Here is a 14,085-nt window from a genome sequence, read left to right on the forward strand (position 1 = left end):
AAGTCAATTTTGTGAGCATCCTCGTCTAGTACATTGGACGGCTATTAAACGTATTTTTCGCTATCTAAAAGGAACTGTGAACCATGGATTGGTGTTGATGAACAATGGAGGTGAATTACTTGAAGTATTTAGTGATTCTGATCATGCTGGAGATCTGGATGATCGGAAATCCACTACTGGATATGTACAGTAGTTAAAGTACTGGGAAATACAGTGGGTTGGGGCAGTCGAAAGCAAGCTACAGTTTCACTGTCCTCAACCGAAGCAGAACTGATAGCTGCAAGTGAATCAACGATAGAACTACTCTGGTTCAAGCGTCTAATTGTCGACCTGGGACTCAAGAGTGCAATAAAACCTATATTACATGTGGATAACCAAAGCGCCATATATGCCTAGCTAAAAATCCAGAATTCTCAAGAAGGACAAAGCATCTGGACACTACATACTACTTTGTTAGGGAAAAATTTCAAGAAGGAAAATTTGAAATTAGATATTGTCAAAGCAATATTCAGCTGGCAGATATCCTGACCAAAGCTCTGCATAAAGAAAGCTTTGAACAGATCAAGAGCAGGTTGGGAGTGGGTTAGAAAGGCTGCTCAGAGACACGTTTTCTCTTTTTTGGTTTTTAACTTAAGGGAGAGTGTTGGGAGAATTTAATTTACTAAGTGAAAAACCGTAGAGAACACGAGGGGGCGCAGTAGTAGTTGGCGCCAGGGTTGAAGGGTGGTAAGGTGAAGTGTGAAAAACGTGTCTAAATTTCCTGTATATTTCTTTGTTTAATATTCAAAAAGTAAAAGTTGTTAACTTATAACTGAAGGTGTCCTTCTTTGGTTGAGAGAAACAAAGTCAACATTAACAAGAAAGTATTATGGTGGAAATATATTTATCGATGCAATTAAAACGGTTGGTAAGAAGTTATTAAAAATAATAGGCAACCAAGCAAAATCTGTGGTTGAGGATAAGACGAAACAGTTTGTAAAAATAAACTTGAAAGTATTTTATCTAAAAAATCTCCGAATGTAGAAAGCATAGTAAGAAATATTATAACTAAGCAAAGTTTATATGGAACAGGATTCAAGAAATTTTTATACTAATAAATGGAAAAAATTTGGGATTTAACTCTTCCCAATTATTACAACAATGAAATCGAAAGTTTTCAGTACAAACAGTATAGAGAAGATAAAGTTTCTATCGATGAAAAGAAATCAGCGAAATATGAATTTAATATTAAAGATGTAAATGATATGATTTTATATTCCAGTGGTTATATCTGTCCAGAACTCGAAATTATGAAGCAGGATGGTTCTTCGATTGGAAATGATAACATAACCTTGGTAAATACTGGAAATTTGTTCTCAAGATCTGAATTACACATTGGTAAGACACTAATTGAAGAAATTGAATTACCTTCATTAGATCATCACATTAACGGTCTTATAAACTTTACAAAAGATTATTCTACTTCCGAAGCAACTAATATGTTGTTTTTCATTGACACCTCAGAATCACCAGATAAACAAGTTTTAATGTTTGATGGAGCAGATGATCAATCTCTTGGAACTAAAGAAAAAATGGAGACCTTTTTTAAAGGAATAAAAAAAATGCAAATTATAACGAAGGATTTACAAAAAGATGGATATTAACTAAAAACAGTAACAAGATAAAACTGTGAATACCAATTTAACAGATGTATGGATTTTTAACGACTTTAGGAAAATAATATCAAACATTGATGTTGGATTTGTGTTCTGGAGAAATTCGAATAATGATATGATCTATACCGACGTTGATAATCCGAATTATAAAGTTATAATCTATAATATAATCGAGACGGGTTGATAATAATGATAATAATAATAAGTGCAGAGCCTAAACGGTTAGGAGTTAAAAGTTGAAATTTGGTACATAGATAGGGTACGTCACGAAAACGCACACTAAGAAGGGATTTTTCGAAATTCCCCCGGGGGAGGGAGAAAGACAGGATTAAGGCTTAACACTTCCATCAACAATGGAAGTGTTAAGTAACAATGGAAGTGCTAAGTAACAATGGAAGTGTTAAGTAACAATGGAAGTTTTAAGTAACAATAAAAGTTTCAAGTAACAATGGAAGTATCAACAATGGAAATGTTACGTAACAATCGAATTGTTAAGAGAAAGCGACATGCAAGACGCAGATGCACTTTGTTTCGTTTTTGCAGGAAATCGAACACATTTTTACACCCATCTAAAAATTCTGTAATTAGTCTGGAATCAAGGGGACCCAATTCTTGCATTCTGTGAAAACGGGTAAGGTTGACTGTAACGTAATAATTTTTATCTTAGTTATCGTTACTTTTGCCTGAGCAACGCCGGGCCTACCTGCTAGTATCTGATATTTCTCTTTGGTTACCACATATTAAACTATATCGAGAACCACAACTAAATTATAATAGTGTATCTCTAAATCCCTCATCAGATATAGAAATTAATTGGTATTCTGTTAGATTAATTAAAAGTAACGTTCAAAATGGTTCTAGCGAAACAATAATTGTAAATACAACCACAGATGGAATCAGAAATATTTTTGTAATCCCACAATATCAAGAAAAGGAAAACGATCAGAATCAAAATAATATGATATTTGATAATTTAGATATGATGAAATGTTGGTTAAGAATTAATAATGATAAATATCCAACAGAAGATTATAATGTTAGCTTTAAACCCGGAGAATTAGATTATTCGAGATATTATTTTGATTTCTTAGCGGTGGGATTAAATACTAATAACACAAAGTCTGGTTGTTTAGTAGGTTAAACAAACTATGGAGGACTGTATCCAATAATTCATTTCGATGTTTTAATCACCCCTCTTATAATAATGTTGATAATTTGAAAGTTGAATTCTTTTGGCAATTGAGAGAAACACCTGCTAAACCGTATAGATTAATTTCGTATTAGTCGAAAAAAGAAAAGGATTTATGAATATGTACAACAAGACTTTTGAAACCATTAAAACTTTAAAGTAATTACATGGCTTGGTTTCCTTTTGGTCATTATTACGATGAAGGTCCTCCTGGTCCTCACGGTAATGGTTTCAAATTAACATATGATGGAAATTGTGATATGCAAAATAAGATCTTAAAATATTGTGAACATCCAATAGATGAAAACGATGCTGCAATCAAGGAATATATTGATAGTAAATTAAAAATAATCAATGAAGTAAATAATGATTCTCAAACTTTTGCTAAAGAAAATGCTAATAAATTAAAAATATTACAAGAAGATCACCTAACAGATAAAACTAATTCAGAAAAAAATATTGAAGAACTAAATTTAAACGTAAATAATTTCATAATAGAAACGAGTAAAAAACTTCAAACATTAGATGATAGATGTCTGAAAATGTATAATGGTGCTTTCAATGCAAAAAACAAAAGAATTGGAAATGTCGATGATCCAGTGGAAGACAAAAATGTTGTGAATGAAAAATATTTGAAGAATAATGCTTTATCCATAAATGATGAGGATGTGTTTGACGCAAAAAATAAAAAAATAATAAACGTTTCACAACCTACATCTGACTTTCAGGTTGCCACTAAATTTTATGCAGATAATAACACTTTTATTCTTAGTCAAGTTGATACAAAAGACAACAATATACTTTCAAGAACAGAAAATGGATTATATGTACCTCCCGCTCTTTTCTTGAAAAATGATTTTTATGATTCTGATAAAAAAAGAATAACTAATTTAAAAAATCCAATTAATGATATGGATGCAGTTACAAAATTTTATCTTAAAGATTGTTTCAAAAATAACCTTTCCTTCATCTTAAGAGGTTATCGACATTTAGAAAAACCAGAAGATTATGTATCACTTTATTTAACATTAGGCGTTCTTTTTTTAGAGAAAGTCATTTTGATAATTATAAAACATATTTTATATTAGAATCTAGTGGTTTCATTAGTAAGATATTTTATAGATGTAATTTTTTAATATCTCATTTTTGTGGGTATATTTATCAATGAAAAAATAGTAAGTTTTTTTAAAAATGAAAAAAATATCCCTTTATTCTTTAAAGAAACTATTCCATTCGAAAGGGGAGATAAAATTACAGTTAAAACTTATAAAACAATTCCATCCAACGAGGAAGAAATCCCAAAACCTTTAAGATATTATATTAAATTATTTATATATTATACTGATTAATTTTTTTCTATATAAATGGACACAAAGAAAAAACTAAACAATATTGAAAAAATTCAAAATACTCCAACAAAGAAATTATGGGAGTTGGAAATTGATTATGAATATTCGATTGATTATGTTAAAACAATATACAGTCGTTTTGGAAAAAAAAACTAGTAGTTCTTAAAGATGAAGAATTGAATGACTTTCAAGTTTTTCTACCTGATCGATTTAATAAAAAATTAAGGGATGAAGATTTAGAGGAGATAAGTAATTTTAAATTTGAATATAAGGGTAAGAAAAATTGTGGGAATAATTATAAAGCACATATTATAGAGTTTGTTTGACTTTATTTTATATTTTCTTTTTTGTAATCAACGAGATTTTCAGTGGTTTATAATTCTTGTTTAAATTTGTTGAATTTTGATTAAATTCATTGAATTTTAAAAAAAAAACTTAAAAATTAGGAATCAACGAGATTTCATTGGTTTTAATTTTTTTGTTTAAATTCATTGAATTTTACTATTGATTTTGATTAAATTTACTGATTTTTAAAAACCTAATATTTATGTTTTGGGCAGAAGGAACATTATTATACTACTGATGCCCACATCCTGGCAATTTGGTTGTCTCATGCTTTTCAAACAAAATACTTATTTCTAATATTAAACCTTTGGATGTTCATATTTACTACTCTTTTTCTTGAGAGATTTGTCCACAACATCATTAATCGGCATTAAGTAATAAATTAGATGCTAAAAATCACGTTTTGGTATCATCACAAAAGGACACTGAAATAAAATAAACCAGCAACGAGTTCCTCAACTTTTTTGGCAACATTTAAAATTTTTATCACATCCTGTTCTCACATTAAAAAACATTTTATATATTCAACTAGTATAAAATGGCACAAAGCTTAATTTTAAAGATAAAGATGAGTTTACAAAAAATTCTGAATGCTTACAATTAGTAAAATAGTCATTAAGTAAGACCCTACTGGAGAAAACACACGATTTCCATTATCTTTCTTTCCCTCGATCTTACACTATCAAAATTTAAAACAATCTATTTTCCTAATAAGTAAACCACACTGCAAAATTTCAGATATTTCAAATAAAAAGAACAGGAGTTATTTAATTTCAAAGAATATGAACAAAATCCTGCCACATGAAAAAATTACAAAAGGATTTTTAGTATTTCTGGAAGTTTCAAGATGTCCTACATCTAAAAATGAAAAATCTTGCAAATCATTTTTCACCGATCGCAATGCTTTTCCTCTATTATATATAACAGCTGGGAATGTATAAAGAAATTAGCGCTGCAATATTCACAACACCAATTTAGTTTGAAAGAAAGCATTACATAATCAAGACTTTTTAAAGTACTACGAATATTGGCATAATGGAGCGGTCGACCAGGAAACGTCTATAAATATTACTTAATTGTAATCTAATATATAATCGAGACGGGTTGATAATAATAATAATGATAATAATAATAATAATAAGCGCAGAGCCCAAACGGTTAGGAGTTGAAAGTTGAAATTTGGTACACGTTAGGGTACGTCACGAGAATGCACACTAAGAAGGGATTTTTCGAAATTCCTCCCGGGGGGAGAAAGACAGGATTAAGGCTTAACACTTCCATCAACAATGGAAGTGTTAAGTAACAATGGAAGTGTTAAGTAACAATGGCAGTGTTACGTAACAATGGAATTGTTAAGAGAAAGCGACGTGCAAGATTTACAGGCGCAGATGCAGTTTTTTCGTTTTTGTGGGAAATCGAACATATTTTTAGAACCATCAAAAATTCTCTAATTAGTCTGGAAACAAGGGAACCCAATTCTTGCATTCTGTGAAAATGGGTAAGGTTGACTGTAACGTAATAATCTTTATCTTAGTTATTGTTACTTTTTCCAGAGCAACGCTGGGCCCACCTGCTAGTAAATAATATTTTTTCAATTTTACTAAAAACTGTTACAAAAATACAACAATATTCATTAAAATCAATATTTTAACCTCTGTTTAAAAATGTGCTGTATTTTATATGTATAAAATGAATAAAAGATATATATCTTAATACGAATTTTTTCTTACAGAATACAAACACATTATATCTGTTGAGTAGGAAAAGTTAACAAGTTCACCAACAGACGAAAAAAATAGTACAATAATACCCCGAACTTACGCGATAGGTGGAACCGAGCGATAACCGCGAATTCTCTTAAGTCTGGGGTATCATGTCGCATATAAATACATACAAATCATTTTTAATTGCGGCTGGAGATTAAAGAAAACAATAATTTAGAAAAAAATGTTTAATAAAATTTTAGATAATACATATGTATAACAAATTCTATAATAATATTACTCCATAATTTTAACATTGCTTCCATCTCAGGGATAACACCGTGACGTTTACGAATGATGCTTGAATTTAAAGTTTGAGCATATTTTTCAGCTTTGAAAACTTTTTCTTTACCTTTTATAATTTTTCTTTCTGTCGATTCCGGTAGATCAAACTTCTTCGCCAATTCACAAATTTTCATTTTTGTATCGAAGTCATTAATAATGTTAACTTTACATTCCAGAGATAAAAACGTTTCTTTTCTTGTTTGATGCAGAAGAATCGGTTCTACTTCGTTTGCATGACATAGTTCAGTCTTCAAATATCCGTAGATATAACAAACACAGAAATAAATAACACAAAATAAATTGTAGCTATATGTCGATTCTACGCGACACGTCCGAAGATGTAAGCCAAACAATAGTGAGGCGGAGTGAGTAATCAGGAGTTGCGTGGCACTCAAACAAAAGACGAGTCGACAAGATTTATAAATCACGTAACTCCGGATTCGCTTTAAGTAAAGGTATTACTGTATTTGAAATTTCAAAAGTTATTTTAAGAGAAATGTAATAAGTCAAAAAACTGACTTAAATCACAAGTTTATTTATGAATTCGCAAATAATCTAAACTGGGAATTAATTAATATAGAAAAATTATATATTTCCAACATCATTTATTGAAAGACATATCAGACACAAGCAAAATAAAATTTGATTTTAAAACACCAAGTATTAGACGAAGAACTCGTAAATAATTTTTCAAACTTGCTGGACTGGAATAAAAAAGCAAAATTTTTAATTTTGCTTTTTTATTCCAATAAATATAATTCCTAATTTACATACATGTTACCGCTAAAGCTCGAAAGCCATTAATGTGTACATTACCTAGCTAATCTCCAGATTAACTAGGGTGAGCCGTTTACATGCAGAATCAAGAGTTTTCCGCATTTAACCTAGGTATTCCGCACATTAACTGCTTCCGTATCGTTAAAGTTCAAAAGTTTGTTTTTCTAATTTCCTTTCCCTACTACTTCCCAAACAAGACAGAGCAAAAACTGATGCACGCTCAATTTTAGCTGTGGTTCTGAGTAAAACAGAGGATAGCTTTTATAAACTTGGTACTAAAACGGGTATTTTAAAACAATTGTATGCAAAATCTGAATTCAGAGTTTGCGAAGAGAGATTTTTAAACGACAAAAGATGTCCCTGCTGTAGAAATATGTTTACGTCGAATAGCAATAAAACAATTCCTTGGTACTGACTGGGCAGGGTTTCAGAAAGTTTGACTAAAAATCTAAGTGTACTACAATTAGGTGGTCTTGTTCAAAAAAATTGCTATGTAATTCAAAGTGTCACCAATCTTTAGATTGCTTTAATAAGTAAGTACAGTTTTATCATATGTTTTGCAAATTCATTTCCTTAATTGTAATACAGTAATATTTTAAACCGTTTGATTTTTATATTACAGTTTTTTAATTGATTGATGATTGAATTTATCAACTAATTTGTTCATTGTTTGATTCTATTAACTTTTCTTTATATATCGAAAATTGAATAAATAACATTATGTTAATTTAAGCGTACAGAAACGTTGCTGTTGTTCCAGCAAAGATGTTATTTTCAGTTTACCGAGTGCCTAGTAGGTAATGTGCAGATTACCTAGATCATCTGCATATTACCTAGGTAATTTGAGAAATGAAACAATTTTCGACGGACCACCCTAGTTAATCTGCAGATTAGCTAGGCAACGTTCCACAAGCTTTCAAGGTTTAGCGGTAACATATATACTTTTAAACAATAAATTTGTTTAAAAGTATATACATAAAATAGATATGAAAATAGCTTTAAAATAGGAAAGATTAAAAAACTGCACTCTTTGTGAAATAAAAGATTATTTATATTGGGATTCAGTGTTTTGTTATTAAATACTGAACGAAGTTTTTATTCATAATTTCAAAAACCATTTTTTTGTGTGTTCTTTTGAAATATCAGAAACTAAATCAGAAATATATTGCTAATAATTGACAAAGTTTATTAGTTAATGTACGTCATGATACAGTCAGTATAACATTCTTGATGATAGGAAAATTCAGAAAAACAAAAAAAAAAAAACTAATACAAATCATATTTCTTAATTTAAAAAAAATATACCACAAAATGTTTGAATCTAAACTACTCATGTACAATACTTAATAATAATAGATTTTTATCATTAATATAACAAACATAATCGATAAATTTAAATATTGTACACCTACAATACGTTTTCAAAGTCAAAGTCATCAAAATATTTATTCGTCGATGTCAAAATCTTAAGTAACATGAAAATTACGATAAAATGTTAACACCAATGAAATAATCATTTCCTATTCAACAAGAAAATTTATTTTTTCAAAAATAGCATAAATGACAGAAAGGACAACGGGAATGAAGAATAACGCATGAAAAGCTGTTTCCATTGCAATAAGAATTACAATTTTTGCAAATATACAAAGAAAATATACATCAGAATATAAAATCAATATTCCTAATCCCGTGGTCAATGATCCTTGGAGTATTGGAAAGCCTATACGATATAGAGAATCTTTTAATTTTTCGTTTGGTGTTTTGCTTGCTGACATGACATAAGCATACGAAACATGAGTAGGATAATTCACGCTGAATCCCACACACAGAATAAGGCTGATCATTGATATAATATCCAAGTTGACTCCCCATAAAGACATATAACCTAAAGTTTCTATCATTGCAGATACGACAGATATTGCAACAATAATTGCGATTAATAAATTCGGTACAAACAATAGAAATATTACTGTTATTAGCACAGCAGTAATCCAAAATAATTGTTTAATCATTTGTCCAATGATGATTCCTTGTTCAATCATACCTGACTTAACACAATGCACTAGTACAGGAATGTCGGATTCATCGGCAATTTTCAATAAATCTTTTAATGTCTCTCTTTCTGAGTGTGAAGAATTCAAATTCTTTCCCATAATAAAAAACCTACTGTATAAGATGTCGGTATTGTTACTGTTAAAAACGACATCATTCGAGAGAGACTGGGCTGCTCGGATATTAAAGAACACATCGCGAAGTCCATCGATAAAGTCTTGCTTGTTTGACATATTGTAACCTTGCAATGAAAATTTTGCTACCGGACTTTTCTGAAATTCTTTGTAGAATTTCAACCAAGACACAGTAAATTCTTTTCCAGCAATATTTGGATGATTCTCGAATTTAGTCAACACAGTTTCTATCGACATTTGTACTTTTATATCTGAGTAATCCAACGTTTCATTAATAATTATCTGAAAAGGATAGGAGTAACGGGTAAAGTAGTTGTAATTAATTCGAAAACCTCGTGTAATAAGAGAATCTTTTGGAAATAGACTCTCATATTTAATACCATGTTCGATGTGAAATGTACCCCATATTCCAAACGATAAATTAATTGTGTAAATTATAATAATAATCAACTTCACTGAGGTATTGGATAGCGTTTTTCCTAATAAATCTCTAAAAATTGCCATAGTAAATTCTTCTTCTGTGTTTTTATTTTTTTCAAGATAATCATCATTTTGTTCTGAAATAAAAAATCTGGAATTAATATACGGTTAACGAAATAAACTTTTTTTGATATTCTGATTAATATACGGTTAACGAAATAAAATTTCTGATATTCTGATTAATATATGGTTAACGAAATAAAATTTCTGATATTCTTTTTACTTTAACGCGATGAATAGTTTAGCCTTTCTCAAACTATGGTTCAAGACTCAATATTGGGTTGCATTAAAATTTCAATGGGCAAGCTATTACTGAAATATTTTCTATGAACGGAGGCATCTTTCATCTATCAACGGAGGCATCTGCCTCCGTTCATAGAAAATATTTATCAACAACTTTTTTCCTATAATTATTTTCAAATTAATATAGACTTCTGAATTATTCATAAACAGTATTATTCACAGTTGTCAGCCTTAAATTTATAGTACTTAAATTTTATTTTAAAAAAAATACAATTGAAATACGTTATATCTTACAAACGAAATTAGTTTAAACTGCTGTTAATGGAAATATACTCAATTCTACATTTTATACCTATCAATAATGATATAACCATATAACCAACACCTTATTAGTTGCTGAGGGAGTTTATTAAAAACGAACGTTTTCGATCTACTCAATAGATCATCATCAGGTTAGAACATTTAAAAATGGAATACAGCATAAAAAGAAACATCACATTCAAAATTCAAAAACCGATAACATATCAACTAAAAAGAATAAAAACTGTGCATGGTACATAAAATGTAAAAATAAATAATATACTACTATAGCTAAACATTAATACAATCCACCATAATCAAATAGAAGTTACTAAGTTTCCTTTAAAGCGATTATGGATTATATTTCGGTTCACGAGCTACTTTTAAGCTTTTTAATGGCAAACTTCCAAGCTAAGGGAAGACCTACTGCGTCTCTGGCATTAATGCATCTTTCACCAAGTTTGCTGATGTATATTTCCCTTTTTTCGGCAGTTTTTGCTAAAGTTGGAGAGTGTACTTGTCTGACAATTTCTGCTTCCGCCCAGCCTACCACACATCCTTAAGATTGAGCTATGTGGGCCAATATCGTTGCGTTAGATCTTTTTCTAACATCATACTTATGTTCTCTGATCCTTACTCCGAGGTTTCTCGTTGTAATTCCTATGTAATCCATTTTTATCCCTAACTGTTGGTTCTTGTAGGGGATTCTATAAAGTCCTGCTTTATCTTTATTTTTAATATCCCCTTTCCTGGGCAAATTCCGCAGATCTAACAGCCAGGCTGATTTGGCCTCTTTTTTAAATTTGAAACGACAATATAATTCACTTATTAAGGCCAAAAAGAGGAGNAAAACTAAACAATATTGAAAAAATTCAAAATACTCCAACAAAGAAATTATGGGAGTTGGAAATTGATTATGAATATTCGATTGATTATGTTAAAACAATATACAGTCGTTTTGGAAAAAAAAACTAGTAGTTCTTAAAGATGAAGAATTGAATGACTTTCAAGTTTTTCTACCTGATCGATTTAATAAAAAATTAAGGGATGAAGATTTAGAGGAGATAAGTAATTTTAAATTTGAATATAAGGGTAAGAAAAATTGTGGGAATAATTATAAAGCACATATTATAGAGTTTGTTTGACTTTATTTTATATTTTCTTTTTTGTAATCAACGAGATTTTCAGTGGTTTATAATTCTTGTTTAAATTTGTTGAATTTTGATTAAATTCATTGAATTTTAAAAAAAAACTTAAAAATTAGGAATCTACGAGATTTCATTGGTTTTAATTTTTTTGTTTAAATTCATTGAATTTTACTATTGATTTTGATTAAATTTACTGATTTTTAAAAACCTAATATTTATGTTTTGGGCAGAAGGAACATTATTATACTACTGATGCCCACATCCTGGCAATTTGGTTGTCTCATGCTTTTCAAACAAAATACTTATTTCTAATATTAAACCTTTGGATGTTCATATTTACTACTCTTTTTCTTGAGAGATTTGTCCACAACATCATTAATCGGCATTAAGTAATAAATTAGATGCTAAAAATCACGTTTTGGTATCATCACAAAAGGACACTGAAATAAAATAAACCAGCAACGAGTTCCTCAACTTTTTTGGCAACATTTAAAATTTTTATCACATCCTGTTCTCACATTAAAAAACATTTTATATATTCAACTAGTATAAAATGGCACAAAGCTTAATTTTAAAGATAAAGATGAGTTTACAAAAAATTCTGAATGCTTACAATTAGTAAAATAGTCATTAAGTAAGACCCTACTGGAGAAAACACACGATTTCCATTATCTTTCTTTCCCTCGATCTTACACTATCAAAATTTAAAACAATCTATTTTCCTAATAAGTAAACCACACTGCAAAATTTCAGATATTTCAAATAAAAAGAACAGGAGTTATTTAATTTCAAAGAATATGAACAAAATCCTGCCACATGAAAAAATTACAAAAGGATTTTTAGTATTTCTGGAAGTTTCAAGATGTCCTACATCTAAAAATGAAAAATCTTGCAAATCATTTTTCACCGATCGCAATGCTTTTCCTCTATTATATATAACAGCTGGGAATGTATAAAGAAATTAGCGCTGCAATATTCACAACACCAATTTAGTTTGAAAGAAAGCATTACATAATCAAGACTTTTTAAAGTACTACGAATATTGGCATAATGGAGCGGTCGACCAGGAAACGTCTATAAATATTACTTAATTGTAATCTAATATATAATCGAGACGGGTTGATAATAATAATAATGATAATAATAATAATAATAAGCGCAGAGCCCAAACGGTTAGGAGTTGAAAGTTGAAATTTGGTACACGTTAGGGTACGTCACGAGAACGCACACTAAGAAGGGATTTTTCGAAATTCCTCCCGGGGGGAGAAAGACAGGATTAAGGCTTAACACTTCCATCAACAATGGAAGTGTTAAGTAACAATGGAAGTGTTAAGTAACAATGGCAGTGTTACGTAACAATGGAATTGTTAAGAGAAAGCGACGTGCAAGATTTACAGGCGCAGATGCAGTTTTTTCGTTTTTGTGGGAAATCGAACATATTTTTAGAACCATCAAAAATTCTCTAATTAGTCTGGAAACAAGGGAACCCAATTCTTGCATTCTGTGAAAATGGGTAAGGTTGACTGTAACGTAATAATCTTTATCTTAGTTATTGTTACTTTTTCCAGAGCAACGCTGGGCCCACCTGCTAGTAAATAATATTTTTTCAATTTTACTAAAAACTGTTACAAAAATACAACAATATTCATTAAAATCAATATTTTAACCTCTGTTTAAAAATGTGCTGTATTTTATATGTATAAAATGAATAAAAGATATATATCTTAATACGGATTATTTCTTACAGAATACAAACACATTATATCTGTTGAGTAGGAAAAGTTAACAAGTTCACCAACAGACGAAAAAAATAGTACAATAATACCCCGAACTTACGCGATAGGTGGAACCGAGCGATAACCGCGAATTCTCTTAAGTCTGGGGTATCATGTCGCATATAAATACATACAAATCATTTTTAATTGCGGCTGGAGATTAAAGAAAACAATAATTTAGAAAAAAATGTTTAATAAAATTTTAGATAATACATATGTATAACAAATTCTATAATAATATTACTCCATAATTTTAACATTGCTTCCATCTCAGGGATAACACCGTGACGTTTACGAATGATGCTTGAATTTAAAGTTTGAGCATATTTTTCAGCTTTGAAAACTTTTTCTTTACCTTTTATAATTTTTCTTTCTGTCGATTCCGGTAGATCAAACTTCTTCGCCAATTCACAAATTTTCATTTTTGTATCGAAGTCATTAATAATGTTAACTTTACATTCCAGAGATAAAAACGTTTCTTTTCTTGTTTGATGCAGAAGAATCGGTTCTACTTCGTTTGCATGACATAGTTCAGTCTTCAAATATCCGTAGATATAACAAACACAGAAATAAATAACACAAAATAAATT

At 29.7% G+C, this 14,085-nt stretch overlaps 1 protein-coding gene across 1 annotated transcript; it reads right to left on the bottom strand.

Annotated features, from left to right (window-relative positions):
* Positions 1 to 8,829: 8,829 nt before the first annotated feature.
* On the bottom strand, positions 8,830 to 10,053 carry LOC111635067 (patched domain-containing protein 3-like). The gene is made up of 2 exons (XM_023379919.1): positions 9,022 to 10,053; positions 8,830 to 8,883 (listed from the first exon to the last, which is right to left on the bottom strand). The coding sequence occupies exons 1-2, from the start codon at positions 10,051 to 10,053 to the stop codon at positions 8,830 to 8,832; spliced, it is 1,086 nt and encodes a 361-aa protein (XP_023235687.1).
* Between the last annotated feature and the right edge of the window lie 4,032 nt (positions 10,054 to 14,085).

This window comes from Centruroides sculpturatus, unplaced genomic scaffold, assembly GCF_000671375.1.
Source record: "Centruroides sculpturatus isolate CEXI.00-Female unplaced genomic scaffold, Cexi_2.0 scaffold108, whole genome shotgun sequence".
In the NCBI taxonomy this organism is placed as follows: domain Eukaryota; kingdom Metazoa; phylum Arthropoda; class Arachnida; order Scorpiones; family Buthidae; genus Centruroides; species Centruroides sculpturatus.